An 18,179-nucleotide genomic window follows, 5' to 3' on the forward strand; every position below is an offset into this window, starting at 1 on the left:
GTATGCTGAACCAGCCAGTGTTATTTTTTTTTGCTCTCCTGCTTTCCCATATTGATGTCTCTCCACCCTTTGGAGGCTTTCCCCTTTCTTGTGCTATGTCTTGCCTCTTTTGCCCTGTTTCTCTCCTCCTGACTCTTCCTGTGATGTCACCTTCGTAGTCCTGATGAGGTAAGGAGCAGCTTAGTGGGTCCTGCTCATTCAGTGGCCTTACAGCCAGGGAGCGAGAGGACAAGTGGTATCCTGATCAGACTCAGGCTGCTGTCCTTGGGGACATAGGTTCTCACATACTGCTCTGACACTTTAAGAGAGCATAAGCCTTTCCTGAATGAGTAGGATCTTGCTAGTATCAATGAGAAGGGCCAGTATTTAGCAACAATTTGCATAAGCAACCACTGCTTCCACTGCACGCTTCTCCACCTGAAAGACCTAGTGTTTCCAGCTGGCATGTAGAGTGTAAAGGAAGATGTTGCTCCCGTGTTGCTCCTGCACGCTGTTTTCTTCCCTGGGGTATGTGAATCTGTTTCCTAGTCCTGGCCTTCTACAGCCAGCCCATGGAGAGTTGTACAGAATACGTGGGACTGCTGGCATCTCTGATCTTCCTTGGCCAGCTGTTTCTGCAGACCCAGCAGTTTGCATGTACAAAGAGGTGTCTTACAGCCTTAAAAAGCAATCACATTCCGTAGTGTGATAGGTGGATGGTGGTGGGAGAATGTTGCTAATTTATACTGTATAATTTGAAGAAAACAGAAGTATGTTGTGTCATGGCAACAGTCACTGGAATATTAATGTATCCCATCGATTTTGTTCTGAAGGTCTGGAGTGCTCAACTTTGTATGGAACACAAGGCTCAAGCAGCTCAGCAGAATTAAGACAAATTCTTGAATGTGGTAAGTACAGTTCTCTTCCTTAAAGCACTAGACAGATTTTGTGGTCAGACCGCTCCTCTTCTCTTTGTTCCCCTACTCAGCTTATATATATGTGCTGGTTCTGAATAATATAATATCAAAAAGACATAAGTAAAGAAATTAAATATAAGTAAAAAAGGTTTCTAACTTTTACACTTAATATGAAAGGTATTTTTCACTTTTACAGGTTGTCTTTTTTTCATGGCTTCACTGCACGTTTTTTTCTAAGAATAATTATTTTAATCGTTTCTTGGTCACTTGCTTGTTCAAGGACTGACAATCTAGCTGTACAGAGAAAAACAAGGTGTTTTGTTCAGAAGCAAGATGAAGATAACTACTCCTGTAAGGCTGCAGGTTATTATTTTGTAAACAAATGGCCATTTGTTTACATACAGTTCTGTGTGTGCATTTTTTTGGTCCAGTAGGTGGAGAGGCAATAGCTGCACATTCCCTGCCTGCTACAGAGATGATGCTGGACGGGAAAGAGAGAATTGAATTAATGTTGCTGCAGTAGGCTGGGTTCTCAGGTTTTGGACAGTAAAATGCAGCTACACCACTAACACCACACAGCTGTTCAAGTTTCCTGAAATATATTTCCTTCTCTTTTTGGTACTCTTTATTTCTACTTCAGGTCAGAATATACTGGCTTGGCAACACTCAGTTGCACTATGAGAGACCAGGAGATACTGTAGGAGGAGTTGCTTGACCATGACTTTGCAAGTTGGGGTGCAATGTGGGGTGTGAGCTTCCACTTGCATAAAAGAGCACAAAAATACAAGGGCTAGAAAATGAAACTGGTTACATGCCACGTTGCCAAAGGGACAAAGGAAGCCAACTCAAACTGTGAATTAGCTCTCTTCATTTTTAGTAATTGCAAATATTAACAAAATGAACAAGAGATGATACTATGAGTTGTCTGTTCCTTCAAATCAAAAGAGCATCCTGTCCTCTGCTGATTGTGGTGGGAGTGAAGAAGTGTAAGTGCAGCAAGCAGGGAGAGGAGATATGCACATGGTGCTAGCAGCCTAAGCCATATTTTTAGTATTGTAATTATATTTTTCAGTCTAGATAAATCCAGATTTTCTGTGGCACCAATGTGAATGTATCTCTTAATTTATCTGAATTCCTTTTTAAGTCTTTAAACTGAGGTGTACTTTTATGGAAGGTTCATCTATCTCCTGAGATCAAAAACTTGTGGTTTACATGTATTGTTATTTAAAATGTAATTAGGTTTGAGAAAAGAAAGCAGGACTTTACCCTTTAGTAACAGTGTATCTTTCTGAGTTCTCTTTAAGATAGGATCAGAATCTTCCAGGACAGACCCGGTGCAGTGGGTGTCCAGATACATGGATACAGACAGATCTCATCTCCTCCGCCTACTCTCTTTGAATTAGCAGAGTGCTAATTCAGAGAGCAAAGTTGGCTTTGATCTCAAAAGTTGTGAACTGCCCTAGTGTGCTGTTCTGCTTACGGTTAAAATGCTCTCCATATTAATTGCATAACTGCCTGTTAGCTTCAATACAGTGCTATCTAGCGCCAAAATCAAAGCTGACTTGCATCTGGCCAGCTCGGCAGATGGAATAGTTCAGGTCTGTTTATGACATTACACCCAAAGAGTTGCAGAATACCACAAGTTTATTCTTACTCATGTATTCATTATAATAGTTTGGGATATACTTCAGAGAATGGGTCAACACTGAAAGAACCAGGATTTAACTTGGCTTATGAAATAAAAAACATCCTGGGAGCAACAAAACTAATGAAAACTATTTCTTATGAATTTGTGCTTGGATTCTCTGACACATAATTGCTCTTGTAGAACTCATACCCACACTGAAAGTTTTTTGTCATCTGAGCCATAGTGTCTTTTTTCTGATGTAAATTCTTTGGTGTCTGATAAGAATTGAGCTCATACTGCAAGCTTTCCTTTGGGGAAAATAGAAAGGAGATGGAGGAGCACTAAGTTTCTCACTATCCCCTCTTGACTGCCTTTTTTCACAGTACATGTAGACACACCGCATATCTGATTCCTCTCCCTCCCTGCTGAATTTGATTTAAACTGGCCAGATAGATTCAGGAGTTATTTTACAGGGGACTTGGCTAGCCTAGAACATTGGTCAGCATTAGCACGTCTAAATTCTTGTACCAAATGTAGATCTTTGTAAACGTTTAGACTTTACTGTGCCAGAGTTCCATGTTTTAAGATGAACCCTAACCTTGCTTGCGCTAAGTAAGCGTTTCTGTATTTTCCTATTTTTATTTTTGATGCTGATATTCCTTGCTCCAATGCTAACAAGTAGTCCTTTATGTGACACTCCCAAACCTTAGCCCAAGTCATAACTATCCTGGAAGGATATCAGGTTTTACAAGATAAATCCGAACAGCTGCATAAAACACCAAGCACCCAGTTCTGCACGTGTATATTTGTTTTGACTCACTCACATAAATATTTACAGACTTGGAGCCCCAAGTTGTTAATCAAACTTCCAGTCATAATAGAAGTAGTTACCAGTAGAGAAGCTGCATTTGCCCAAACCCTCGATTCATACTTCTTACACAAAATATTTACCGGGAAAACAGAGACCTGTTAAAAATATTCTGATGTTCCATAATATTGCCAACATGCAGCAAGTCACTACCGTTATTCTGAGTTCAGCCCTGCACTGTATATGACAGAAGGCCACATACAGCTGTGGAAGCCATTTGGTTCATCACATGCCAAAGGCTTGGGCATGGTCTTGAGCACTGTATGTTTTTCATCTCAGAGATGCTTCTTGGTGTCCTAAGTTAGCAGTTTTGGCTTGGTATAAAGCCCTAATATCATGAGCCTGTGGTTTTTTTCCAGTTTCTAATGTCTAAAAAGGATGTTGCTCTTTCCTTTTAGATGCCTCTTCATTGGATTTAGAGACATTTGATGTGCACACTTTATCAGAGGCTCTCAAGAGGTATCTCTTGGACCTGCCAAATCCCATCATTCCAGCAGCTGTTTACAGTGACATGATTTCTGTAGCTCAAGGTATGATTATCACATTATTTCAAATGTCAAACAAAAAAGCTTTTATTAGGATTCCGAATGTCCAGTGGTCCAGCTGTCACCCAGGGAAGATTCTGGGTGAACAGGGAAGATTCTGCACAACCTGGCAGCATCTCAGAAAATATATATACCTTCACAACCTTTGTTGAAAGCTGTTTCAATTCAGATCTAGACATGCATTATTTACTTACCTATTTAGGTAAACATATTGGAAAATATAAGGGATAACACAGTTCTCTTCATTTTAGTAAGTAGCATGACTATAGAAAAACTGGGGGGGGAAATCAAGGATTTATCTGTATGCAGAAAGCTAATTTTTAACTTTTTATCAGTGCTGACAAAGTAAATGTGTTAGAGGTTACGGTGTTCTGCAGTATGTTGGGAGTTGCAGATTATGAAGTGAGAAATACATGCATGTAAGATTCATCATCTACAGTGGTCATTTCAAATAAGTACGGCTTACAGGCTTTCAGCACGTGGGCCAAGTATTCTGTTATATATCTCAGGACAGGATATTGTTACTGGTAACCTTCAAAGTTAGAACACCACCTGTGAGACTTATCTAGTGCATCTCAGAATTACCCAATCATGTGTGACGCTAAACACAAGACAGACTTCTACCAGTACACTCTGAACACATTGTGGTTTTTACCAAAATGCATATCTGTTTCCATTTGACTTTTAAATACTTGTTCTTTATTCTTCCCTGAGCATTTCACTGTTTTCAAAAGAAGAAAGAAGTCTTAGGGCACTAATGAAGGACAGAATTTTTTTTTTTTTGCTGTAAAATTGATGCTTCCAAAGGAGTCGTATAGTTTCATTTTACTTGTTGAATGTTACTGTGCTGATACCAAGAGCCTTTTATCTGTTTGCTTGCAGAAGTGCAGAGCTCAGAGGAATACGCTCAGTTGCTGAAGAAACTCATCAGATCTCCAAATATACCTCCCCAGTACTGGCTCACACTCCAGTACTTGCTCAAACATCTCCTCAGAGTTTGTCAAGCCTCCAGCAAAAATCTCGTGAATGCAAGGTCTCTGGCTGAAGTTTTCAGCCCTCTGCTTTTCAAATTCCAGATAGCAAGGTACGTGGGTCATCTTTATTATGTTTTGTACAGTAAATATGGGTTAATTATATACAAAAGTAAGTCTAATGAATTAATTTTCTGACCTTACTTCTAATGTGGAGGGCGTTGTTGTAAATTTTTCCAATGTTTTTTGAATAATTCTAATGTAAACTTTTGCATTTTTCCTAGTTCTTATTGTCTAATCCATCTCTTGCAGCTCTGATAATACTGAACACCACATAAAAATCCTAGAGGTTTTAATCACAAGCGAATGGAATGAGAGACAGCCTGTACCAGGTAAAAACTATTATTAATTTAAAAAGTTATATACCATTGTTTTCTTAAATATTAAAATTCAATTTAAGGACAGTAAATGCGCGTTGTTTTTCTTTTTTAATCAAACTTATTGCAAAAGTGCATAATTACAGAACTAAGTAGAAGTTGTTTATATGTTCTATAGTGGTGTGCAACATTTGTTTTATAAGAAATTGTCTTTTTCATTAAAATCATTTTAGTACCCATAGTTTGTACAGCCTTAGGACTTTCATTTCTTTTTCAGTAAACAGTGAATAGGAATTTGTGAATTTTTAAGACCTGTAAACCTATAGAATACATATCATACGTGGTGGTGGTGGGGTAAATTCTGGAGATTTTATTTAACTCTAACTTTACTCCCAGGCAAATTTTCTTAGAACTACAATACCCCATAGAGATCATCAGAAGAAAGTAAGGTTTCCCCCTTTATTTACATATATGTATTTTTTAATCCAGAGACTCAAAAGAATTATTTATCAATATCAATAAACAACACGGAAAATACTAAAACCCCATTCAGGAAAGTTAGATTATACTTGTATTGATTCTGTGAGTTAGCATCTAGTTTAGTCAACAAACAGTAAACCCCACCTCTAATTTATGCAAAAATCCCTGTTTTTAAATCACGTATTTGATCGGAGCAAGGCAGAGTTGCTAACTGTGTGCAAATGAAATTATTAATGCTGGGGGACTTTAGATGTTAGCTTAAAGTAATTCATTTTACAGCTTATTAACAGAGAATAGCCAAACAAAGGATAGGACTATGGTGAACAGAACATTGGGCAAGCTGTAGCTCTCACACCTCTTTATTCAAAGTACGAAGTAAAGTTCATGGCAGTAGGATTTGTAGGGCTGCTTCAGATTTGAAGAGCTAGAACACAGCAGCAGAAAAATGCCTTATTTCTCATATTTCAGGTGGGCGCATTGTATAATCCCCTTCATCAACTAATGAAGATTAATTTAAAATGCCTAAGATTTTTGTTCCTACTGCTTTGATCGGAAGGCTTTTCCAACCTTGCCAGCTCTGTTAGTTAGGAACCTTTCCCTAACTTTTATTATACATCTATTTTCAGCTAGTTTATACCTATTTGGTTTTGTTCAATTTTATCAAAATAGTTAGGCATTTCCAGAACCACTGTGTATTTTTCTTCCTAATGCTTCATAACAGCCAGGAGAGTCCAAACTTTTAATGAGTATTTGTCCTATTTTACTAAGAATCAGCAAATAACTGCTAATTGTTAAAAGATTTATTTTCTTTGCCACCGTTAGAAGCCTTAAAAAGCAAAATACATTATTGAATCCTCTAATATTCTAAAGAGTTTGCTAATAGTATTTTTTTAAATTATATGTTTGCAAATGCTTTAGAGTATGTAAATTTATATGGCTAGAGGCACTGATTGGGAGGTTACAAAGGTAGGGTCAACAGTGAGAGTTTCTTAAGTTTCAAAGTGAGAGTTTCTTAAGTTGCACTTTAGAGATCACTTGGTTGCATATCATCCTGAGTTGCTTCATATGAGGAAAGTATAAAAGTGAAATGTGTTGATGTTAGAACTACTAATGAGGACAAGGATTCTAGTCATCTTGAGAGTATCATTAGGGCGCTTGAAGAAATGTGGCTCTATTCATCAGATTTATAGGGTTTGACACTACATTAATAATTATAATCTAACATCTGCTTGTTGTTAATATTGCTTCTGCATTAATTAATATTTTGTAATGCAATAATTCATTTTGAGGGTCCTCCTGGGATTTTTCATATGATCTGTTACAAAAATAGAACTCCTTCCCTGTGCATTTCAAAGTCCATTCTGGGCAGTGGAATGTTTTTTATTAGAACATTTGCACAGCTATTAATACGCTGAAAAAACCCTCAGATAAAAATTTTCAAGCTTTGTAGTCTATGGTTAGCTAGCCTCTGCTCTTAGGCCTGTAAAGCGCTCGAATAATTTTCAAAAGTTGAGTCTTAACAGAATGTTATGTAAGTTTACAGGATTAGGACACGAGTCCGTTTTCCACACCAAAATCATTCAGTAACCTGATCATCTGAAGTGCTCTGTTTTTGTAGTTCTCATAGAAGACTCTAAGATGTATTTTTCAGAATTATCATCTTCAAGATTATTGCTTGTAGTGGCTTGATTTTCCATAAAAATTGTTTAGAGACATTGTAATAAAAGGAAGATTCCCAGAAAAGATAACTTATTTGTCATATAAGTGTTCTGAGAATGACAATCTATAATAGAATTTTTAAAGTGCAGAAGTTAAGTCGTCTTAAGGAGAAAGAATCTTACTTGTTGAAAATAATGTAATGACAGCTAAGCCATAACAGGGAAGCCAATGCTGCCAGGTTTCTTCTCTTTTTCACAGGCTGGAGTGATAGCTTCCTCCCTGTTATTCTCAAGCTTCCTTCCTTTCTGTTATTCTCAAGCCTGGATGAAAACATTCTATCTAAAATGAGCTGTGCATGAAGTTTTAGTGGTATTTTACACAGTACATAGATACATTAAATGTAGTGTTGGGAGATAACTGATCTGAATAGGGAGGAGATCTTTGCACAACTGTGGGTTTTTTTCTTATCGCATCACCCACTAATTATCCTTCTTGCCTTAAAGCAATAGAAAATATGCAATTGGACTTTATGTCTTAATATGTCTTAAAATTAGTAGCTTAAGTTGGACATCTTTAATTGGACATCTTCTAGCTAGAGTGATGCTTTGCACACCATAACGCAAAAACAGGAGTTACTCCTAGGCCATTACCTGATTTTTTTATCACAGAACAACTCTGGACTGATTTTTTTTTTTTTTCTCTGTCACAGTGTTCAACAGCAAACTATGCATTTTAGTTCATGATTTAAAATAGTGCTTAGCCCTCCACAAAAGTTGAAGTACTGAAGTTAAAATACCTGTTGTGCCTATGTGTGTAGTAGGTGGAGACAAAGTAATGTTGCAGGAGAAGTAAGATTGGAGAAGTGGTTGGTGTTTTGAATAATTGGTAACCAGATCCATTTTCTGATCCTGTCTCCTTCTTTGAGTTTATCAGTAGGAGAGACAAAAGATGGTGTTAGTGAGCAAGCTAGGTGATTTATCATCCCGTTTTAACACCCCAACTTGATGAACAGCCACAAAGACATTAATTTAAAGAATAATGCTGATTTTACAGTCAGAAACAAAGTGCATGTCTCTAAATATGCTATTCAAAACAGTAGTATTTGAAGAAAATATCTTAATTGTAACAGATTATAGCTAACAGTGCTGCTTATGTCTCACAGAATCTCACATATCATATAGAGGTGTGAAGGCACATGTGCTTTTAGAGGTAAATATTGAAAAATAGGCTATATTTGTAGGTATAGAAGACTGGATATTTTTTTCAGTTCATTTTCAAGGATCATAAAGGCTCCTGGCTTTCCCGTCTGGAGGAGATCTGCCCTGGATGCAGGTCCCAGAGCCATCCATGGGGCATGGCAGGTGCTCAGGGCAGCGCAGTCGGTTTGGAGCTGGTAGCTGGGAAGGCAGGTCGTACAGAAGAAGGTGGGGCAATGGGAGAGTTGGGAGGGGATTTTTGCAGGGAACTCGGGGAGATGGGGGTCCTCTCAGGGTCAGGGGGTGTTAAGGAGTATGGAGTGGCTTTGGGTGTGTGAGATTAAGGTGTGTCTTATCACAGGAAGGCAAAGAGGAAGGGGGACATGGCAGGAGAGCGAGGGGACGTGGGGAGCTGGTGGCATTGTGGGGAGATGGGCTGGTGAGGAGCAGAGGAAGAGCTACTGCAGTGGCGGGAAGGAGCTGCCATCCTGTATGGATGAACTGAAGCCTCTAATGGCCTGTGCACTAACTCAAGCTGAGCTGCTTCATCTATCCCAGTTTACTCAAGTTTCCCAGGCTTGTAAATAACGTTGTAAATAATGGCTCAAGCTGTGAAATATTGCAGTTTGAAGCATGAAGAAGTAGGTTTTACTACTTACAGGGTCATAGCTAAGAATGAGTGAGGTAATGAGACTGCCTTACACTTAACTTCTCACTTGCTGGTGATGGGGTGAGAGTCCTGGCAGTATCCCCAAGGTGCAGACACTTTGCTTTTTTGCTGCACAAAATATTAGCAAGTGTGATAGCATTCCTCTTGGAATTGGACACAAAGCTCCCCTAGACTGCTGCGGTGGTCAGGCTCAGCCCACAGTCCTGTCGGTAGTGTCTTGGGGATACAAACAAATATGTAGGAATGCTGTCCCTTGTCAGGACTTTTCTGCATCATGTCACGGGCTTGGCTGGACTGTTGGCAGCACCAAGCGTGGTTTGGAGTGTGCAGAAGGCAGTATGTCCCAGGGAGAGCTGATGTCGCACGGGAGGGATATTGTGTGTCCGTGCCTCACCCAGCAGAGGGCTCCCCTTCTAAGCTAATAAAAATCAGGCTTTATACGCGATTTAACGGAGAGAAAAATGCTTTGTTAATCACCATACCTAGGAATGCTGTATTCTTGGTTTAGGTTTTGACAGTAGTCTATGCTTTATGTTTCTCGATACCTAATTGAAAGTATTTGGTAAAACTGAAACAACATGTACGACGTTATTAGAATTTTTTACAGATTGATAGATGTATGTATTTGTATGTAAGTATGTGTAACACATGCATGCAAGGCTGTCAAACCTGATCAGTTCTCTTCCTGTTTCATACATCGTTTTTTAGAAAACAAAATGCTTTATAGATAGAAGAACACTGTGAGCGTGACTGCAAAAAATAGTAGGCTGCTGACTTTCTGCAAATACAAATCTGTAGATTCAATGGGCACCACTCAAGGTTTTGAAATTTAAATTTAAATAAAAGTTAAGATAGGGCAATTGTGTGAAAATGCATGTGTGTACATGCCAGTATCTTTTTTTTGACAAGACACTTGATTCCCTTCTGCAGGATGATTAGAAACTCATTTTTGCACAAGGCACTGGAATCCGAACAAAAAAAAAAAAATTGGACTTAGGAACAAAGGCTTATCTTTTATCTCTGTGTGGGTACCTGTGCTTTTTAAAATGGTAAACAATTCAGCGAACGAGGTTTGGGTTGTCTTTTCTCCTTTGAGAACATGCTTCTGTATTGTAGCCCTATAAACCAAGAAGTGTTATCAACCTCTTCTGTAATTTTAACAGTAAATAGGAGGTGTATCAGTTACTGTCAGAAGTTGGATTAATTCAGAAACACAGGTTACCATCTCCTTACAGTAGGCTGTACCTTTATGACTGTGCTGCTTTAAATTATATATAAAACTGACAATTGTTCAAGTAGGCAAAGGCTAAAAGTAGAAAAGCAAGGGATTGTTATAGGTGAAGCTAATCAATCAACTATAAAACACCGAAAATGTACTGCAGATATTTGGGATTTCATTATGAGGTACAAGTGGGTTTGGTATGTTGTAGCATAGGAGGATTTTGGTAGGTGGAGTGTTCAGGAGGTGAAAACTTTTCAATGCCATTTGACTGCCATAAGGAGCACAAGCTGATCTCAAGGAACACAGCTACTAGAAGTTCTTACTGTTTCCAGCAAGTGGGAGGAAAATATTAATCCCCTTCTCTTCTTTCTCTGAATTAAATCTTGTGGTCTGCTTCTCCTTTCGCTTTGAATTTATTTCCTTGTAAAAGTATAGCTGGCAAAGAAGTTAACCTCTGTAGGCAAAGAGGAGCAGGCTCTTCAGTTGCTGCTCTGTTTGTTTAACAAGTCTGATCTCCACCAAACACTGAGGCAAGGAAAATATATTTGACCTAAAGTGCTCCCTCTCTCTATACAGTCCCTTTCCCCGCCTGCCTGCCCAAGAAATGAACAATCCTGACATACTGGAAAACACCATGGGTATGGACAGGTGTTTTTTCTACTATTTTCAGTTTATAGGAAATGGATAAAATGCCTCACGTCATGCTAAGGGTCTTCAAGCAGCACCTGTATTTGTGATCCAGCTTGTGTAGGAGGTGATGCTGTGCTTACAAGCACACTATTTTGCTTGCACAGGGCTGCTCTGAGAGTTGCAGCTTTTTTCAAGGAAGATTTTTATTCGTTTTTTTTTCTGCAGTAAGTTAGCCACTTCCTGTATTTGGCTGTTCATGGTGTTTTCTCAACTTTAATACTGCACTCAGCAGCCAGTGACAGAGACTATTTTAAGGCCTCTTACAATGGTCTTCTCATTTACTTAGCTAAAATGAGAAAGTTACCCCTGCATTGGCCACTTGTTAGCTGATGACAACTTTTACTTTGAATCTGGCTCCCCCTCCCCCACATGAAATCCCTGGCTCAGCAAATATTTGAACCTGCCCAAGTTAATCATGAAACTGAGATCTTTATCTGAGAGAGACGTGCAAGCTACCGAGGGCGGTGATGGTTTTTTTTTTTTTTTTACAGTACTAAAGTCAGGTTCACTTTTTAATAATGAACCAGAGTAAGTGGATACCTTCTGCACAGCACAGAGCTTTAAGCAGTTAAGAAGAGAGAGAAGGCTTGGATTTTCTCACTGCATGTTACAGCTTTTTTAGGGATTTTTATGGAACATTGGTTGGAAAGCAGAGCAATCTCTTTTTCAGAATATTTTTTTCTTCATTGCTTCAGAGGAGCTTCCTAGTAAAAGGAGGTTTTGGGGTTTTTTTTAAGCAAGATTTTTATAAGAGGAACCCAATTAATTTTTCAGGTTATTGGATTGTATTTTCAGGCTGTATTACAAGGGCGAGCATTTGCAATGCATAATTTACAAAGTAAGTGATTTTGAATTTCTGTGTGTGTTTTCTTCATCACCTCGTAGGATTATTTTACTATAACTGGTTGCCAGGTAGAGCTTTCATGGTCTTAAGATACATGAATGAAAGTCAAGTACCTCAGTACCTCTCCAGGTTATACAGGGAATGGGGAATCGCCTATCTGCCTCCTCTCTTTTCTTGCCTGCAAGCTAGGCTAGTCTGAGCACTAACCTGATTATACAAGTGTGGGCAGTCCAGAATTCGGCCACCAGTGAAACCCTGGAGAAGTGATTTTTCCTGAAAGCCTTTATTCAATGGAGTAGAAAAATCTTACTGGTCCCACATGAGACCTAAGTGCAGCAATGTAGTCTTTGTAGGAAATCTTTATAACCTAATTTAAATGATTACTTTGGCAACTCAACTGTTTGGGTAGCAGGTGGGCTAAAACCTCCAAGTTCAGTGTTTGGACTTGTGTCTGGGATGATTTTAAGTATCCTATTTCATTTTGGAAATGGAAGGAATCTTTGGAGCACGTCTACCTAAACAGGGAGGGGAGAGTCTGCTTCAGAATGAATTTAAGCTTATTAACATATAAAGCAAACTAGCATGCATTTTTTTGTAGCTGTTGGTACTCCAGACGTGTTCTTCTATGTTAATGCTTGTCTAAAAGGGGTAAGCTGCTGAGGGGCATAGAGAGAGGATGGATATGTGTGAAATATTTGGGAAGGATATAAATTGTGTTAATTTTTTTAATGAGTATTTGTGAGATAGAACACATTTCAGCCACACCAGGATTTCTTATGATGTAGGCACAGATAGTTGCTACAGCTACTCTTTGTTGTGGTTATTTTTGGTATCTGGTTTTCTGCCCCCATAGATTATAGTGAGTGTAAAGTATTCACATTACTTTATATAGCGTTCTGCTCTGGAATTAATAGTCTATTCTGTGTATGTTTCTTCCAAGAGGTCTGAGAGAGTTACAGTCAGCGATGGGGGGGAGTTAAGAAGGAGTATTTCTAAATGGTAGGAGGATACTAATGACAAAGTCAAGTGAGGAGGGAGACACTGACAAGGGACTCTTGCTTTTAAAAACAATCAACTTGATAAATATCTCAGTGAGAACAGGGTAGAGAAACAGTGTGAAAAGGCAGACTAAATCTTGTATCCTGACAGACTGGCTTTTTATGTTCAGCAAAATCACATTTCAAGATCTTGCTCAGTTTTGACTTTCTTCCATGGTTTAGGCAAGTCTACTGAATATAAGATTACAATATTTGGGGTTTGGATTTCAAAATGAGTTAATCTAAATTGATTGGAATTGTATTTTATTACAAAATGATAAGGGGGGGAAGACATGTCTGCAGTAAGCACATTTTATATAATAATACCAAGTATATCAGACCTGTGTGTCCATTAAAATAATATAAATCTGCACAGTTTAAAACCATAATCCATATTTCATTATGTGGAGATATATATGCCTGTGTGTATGTATGTGTAAAATGGGTGTGTAATGGATACACACACACACAGAGTCATGCTCTTTTCCCTTCTGCATCTTTAATATGTACGGTAGGTCCAGAAGCCTTTTAAAGCTTTTTGAATGGTAAACTTCAGGCATCCAAGCAGGAGAATTCAACTGAGATGTGACCGACCTACTTCTAAAGGGAGCTGCCCTGTGTGTGAGTGTGTGTGTGTGTGTTTTGTGTGCGCGTGTGTGTAAGAGCTACGTGCTGCAGCATATCAGCCTTTTGTCATCCTGCCAGGATTGGACTGTACCATGCTGCAAAGTCAGGAAAAGGAGCCAGGGAGGCGGGTGAGGAGAGCCCACTCGCTCCTTTTGTTTGTAATAGCAGGTTTATATTGCAGTACTGCTAAATGTAGATTCTTTCTGAAACTGAAATTGTTTTAAGATTAATGTAGAACAAAATGATGAAACAGGAGTGGTCTGGTGACATTATTTTGACATGATTGGCTGAGGATTATGATGTAATAGGTTACAGTGCAGCCCCTTATAGGTTTTAAAATGAATTCCAAGACACCATTACAAAGGGAGCCTGAGTCTTTTCTTGTATCTGAGCTTACTCAGTGAAACTCATACAAATGTACAATACTGTTTGGAATATGGAAGAACTGGATATAGAATATCCTAAGACAGATATAAATTGTGGCACAGACTTGATGTTTTACATAGAAATGGATCCACCAGGTAAAACTGCAGTCTTATTATGGAAGACTTAATTAATTTTGGTCTTTACAATAGCTGCTGAAAAATTCTTAGTGGATATGTAGGATTTCTTTACTTTGTCATTGATACAAATAGTTTTTAATTTTCCTTTTTTTCATAAATTAGAATTAAATTGTGGTTTAGTGCATGGTTATAGTAATTAGAATCATAATCTGTAGAAATACCTGTCTGCTTACTTAATTGAATTTTTACTGAAATGACCTGTTTCTGTTTTTATTATATTCTGCCAGACGTAGTTCTAGTTCTGCTATTATATCATAAAAATTTTGTATTCCTTTTACAATTATTTTTGCTATCTCTATTCCACAATGTGACTAAAAGGAGATGCTGTAATAACACTTTTATCTCCTGAAACAGTGATTATGAATCAGTTTTGGATTTTAGATTTTAAAATCTAGCAATATTAATTGAATACCTCATATTGCATCATTTTTTCATATCATATAAAAATATTATGCTATCTTGATATTCACTGCAACTTTAAAAACATCGTCTTTTGTAGCCGGTCATAATATATAGGGCAGGGACATTCGTAAGAAATGATGTACTTACTGGAGAACTAAAAGAGCTGGGTTGATCTTTAATCCTGATTCCAATGTAGTCCCCCTTGCTACTAAGTCAGGAGTGCTGCAGTATCTTCTCTGGCACCCACTGGTATACATATGCAGCTTTGACATTGAGAAGAGGGGGATGTGGTTTTTAATCAGTCCTGGCATTTGGAACACAATTTATTCTGTAGAATACTAAGATTAACACAAGGGATATTTGGGTCACAGATGGGTTTCTTAGAGTGTTTTTTTGGCAAATCATTGCACAGAATGCTGAGGATCACAAAAACCCAATTCTTCTCCTTAAAATATACAGTATTGCTGTGGGTTTGCATGTTTTATTACTCGGCTTCTAGGTAAGGAAGCAGCAACATTCCTCTAAGATCATTACATAGGAGGAAAAAAAAAATTTTACATTTTTTATTATTTATATTCACCTGAAGATAGTGGAAGAAGGTAAATGCAAACTTCAGAATTTTTTGTTCTCAAATGCTTTCTTCACAGGGGGTGGAGATGAGTATGGTGTTATATTTTGCTTAAAATATATTATTGCAAGAGTAACATACTTTTTTGAAACAGTACATCTTTGTTGTTGAATTATATTGTTTTCAGTAAAATATCTTGATTCCTCTAATGTCTTTTAAAGACTGTTAGTGATGGAAAACTCTATTTTGTAACTATTTTTTTTTTTCTCATTCATGTAATAATGTGTAATTTCAAGGAATATATGGTCAGGTTTTCAATGAGTTATAATCAACTTTTTTTTCCCCCTGTCATCTGCAGCACTGCCTCCTAAGCCACCAAAACCTAATACTGTAACTAACAACGGCATGAATAACAACATGTCATTACAAGATGCTGAATGGTACTGGGGAGATATCTCAAGGTAAATCAGCTCAATACATGTATTTCTTATGTTTGGCTTTATGTTCTTGCTATGCTATTCTGTGTGTATGTATTATGCTTAAGTATAGAAAAATTATAGGTCTAAGAGCCATTTTTAGGATATTTTCCAACAGAAACATTAACGGTTGGTTTTATTCCAAACATGACTAAAAAGTTACTGGCAGTCAGTTAGAATGTCGTATGTGAAATGATTGTTCTGTTACTTTAATACAGCTCTGTGAAACACTAGCATGAAAGGACAACACCAAGAAATAAGTATTTTCTTCTTGTCTTTCACCCAGAACCTCAGCTGTAGGCACAATAGTTAACAAGCCAGACTAACAAGTGCCATATATTAGCAACATTTTTAACTGTACTATATATAGGTGCATTAGACCGGCACTGGCTGCTCCGATTGTGCAGGCTTGTATGAACAAGCAGAAAGACCTTTGCATTAATATAATTTTGTCCAGCAGTGAGAGGACATAGGATATACCATTTTTATATCACAGTTGTTCTCCAGCAATGTTAAATAAGATATTAAATAACTGTATTTATTAATACGGAGACCAAGAAGGCTTGTAAAAACCACTTATTTTAAAACAGAAGAATTTAGAGCACAGTGAGAGGATAAATGAGTGAGAAGTAGCTGGAATAATGGGTTACTTTTGCTTTCATTTTAGAGAAGAAGTAAATGAGAAGCTTCGAGACACTGCTGATGGTACCTTTTTGGTACGAGATGCTTCAACCAAAATGCATGGGGACTACACACTTACACTAAGGTAAGATTAGTTACGCTAGGTCTGTAATACTTGACAGTAAAATGCAATACTGCATTTAAAATACAGTGTTCTTTAGGAAATAGTACTTGAAGTATGCCTAACTTTTCAACAAACTTTATTTGCAGGAAAGGAGGAAATAACAAATTAATCAAAATATTTCATCGAGATGGAAAATACGGCTTTTCTGACCCATTAACTTTCAACTCTGTGGTCGAGCTGATCAACCACTACCGGAATGAATCTCTAGCCCAGTATAATCCTAAATTGGATGTAAAATTACTGTATCCGGTATCTAAGTACCAGCAGGTAATTTGGTCTATTTTCTTTGTGTTTCACTTAAATACAGAGAAATTACTGCAGAGTGGGGAGTCATTTATCATTAAGAACTTCAGCTCTGTTAGTATTTGAAAAAATAAAGTGGGTATAAAAATGTGTATTTTTGTTTAAAACCAACTCCACAGTTTGCATATAAATAATTAAAACTTTAAATACTGCAGATACGTTATTAAGAAATAAACTTCCGTTAATAAATATCCCACTCATTAATGATGAGATATATAATTTTCAGTATAAAGCTGAACACTTGCAATGCAAAATTGCTTTTTGTCATTAATTTCTCATTTGCATATTATGCATCTAGTATATTATATCTCCATATTGATGAAAGAGGAGTCACATTTACCATGTAACTATCTAGGCATTTTTAAGCAGTTTTATCCTGAAAATTTGTGCAATATAATTGTTTCTTTACAAAGTATCTTTCCTTCTGCTCGTCATTCCAGGATCAAGTTGTAAAAGAGGATAGCATTGAAGCAGTGGGAAAGAAATTACATGAATATAATACGCAGTTCCAAGAAAAAAGCCGAGAATATGACAGACTCTATGAAGACTACACAAGAACATCTCAGGTGAGCTAGATTTGAAGGGAGAGTGGAAGATTTCTGTAGATTTAGAAGAGTATTACTGTAAATTCATACTGCCATCTTTGTCCATCCTCCTCCCCCTCCCTTCCGCCACCACTACCATTGCCCAAAAGAGGAAACATATCTGATGTGCTTGCTCAGTGTAGTAGAATCGCTTACTCATGTTTGAACAGTCACCACCTGTAACCTAACCCACCCTGTGCCCAAGTCTGACACCTGCATCCAAAGCAAGCACAGAACTATCTTGATTTACCAACGCTTCCGCATACTGACCTCATCAAGCCGAGTTATGGTTTTCAAGACACATTTACAGGGAAGCTTTGTATTTTATTACTAGTTTTTGAAGGGTCTGGTTTCTCCTATGCAGGGTAGAGAGATGACGTGTGTAGATACAGTGCAGGAATGAAAAGCTGCCTCTATCCTTCTTTCAACTTAATCAATTATTAGCCAAGTCTTGAAGTGCCAGTGAATTAGTGCTGTTTTACAGACCCAGAAGACTGCTTCTTAAAATGTGCAGGAAATACACCTAAAAATAATTGAAGAAAGGTGGAGAAGTGCAGGCAACTTGAACTAATGACTTAAAAGACTTAGCTATTGACTAGCTGTGTAGGGACAGGAGGATGGACTAGACGACCTCTTGAGTCCTGTGTAGGCCAGTATCTTACACTTTTATTTCAGAAAGCCAGATGTGTCTCTAAGGTCATTGGTTGGTACAAAGGGCAAAGTGCATTGCCATAAGGCTCTAATTATCACAAATAAAACTTATTTATAC

General features: G+C 37.7%; 1 protein-coding gene across 8 annotated transcripts in view; it reads left to right on the top strand.

The window, feature by feature from the left end:
* PIK3R1 (phosphoinositide-3-kinase regulatory subunit 1) overlaps positions 1-18,179 on the top strand; it is a 61,318-nt gene that overhangs the window by 34,592 nt on the left and 8,547 nt on the right. For 6 of the 8 annotated variants that reach the window (XM_076362446.1, XM_076362442.1, XM_076362445.1 and 3 more), the window contains 8 exons: positions 813-887; positions 3,790-3,921; positions 4,819-5,020; positions 5,220-5,299; positions 15,601-15,703; positions 16,386-16,484; positions 16,610-16,790; positions 17,267-17,392. In XM_076362446.1, the coding sequence (XP_076218561.1) occupies positions 813-887; positions 3,790-3,921; positions 4,819-5,020; positions 5,220-5,299; positions 15,601-15,703; positions 16,386-16,484; positions 16,610-16,790; positions 17,267-17,392 (998 nt within the window). Of the gene's footprint in view, positions 1-812; positions 888-3,789; positions 3,922-4,818; positions 5,021-5,219; positions 5,300-11,747; positions 12,040-14,104; positions 14,231-15,600; positions 15,704-16,385; positions 16,485-16,609; positions 16,791-17,266; positions 17,393-18,179 lie in introns of those variants that run through there. The other 2 variants (XM_076362451.1, XM_076362450.1) reach the window with 2 other exon arrangements.

The sequence above is a fragment of the Aptenodytes patagonicus genome, chromosome Z (assembly GCF_965638725.1).
Source record: "Aptenodytes patagonicus chromosome Z, bAptPat1.pri.cur, whole genome shotgun sequence".
NCBI lineage: Eukaryota > Metazoa > Chordata > Aves > Sphenisciformes > Spheniscidae > Aptenodytes > Aptenodytes patagonicus.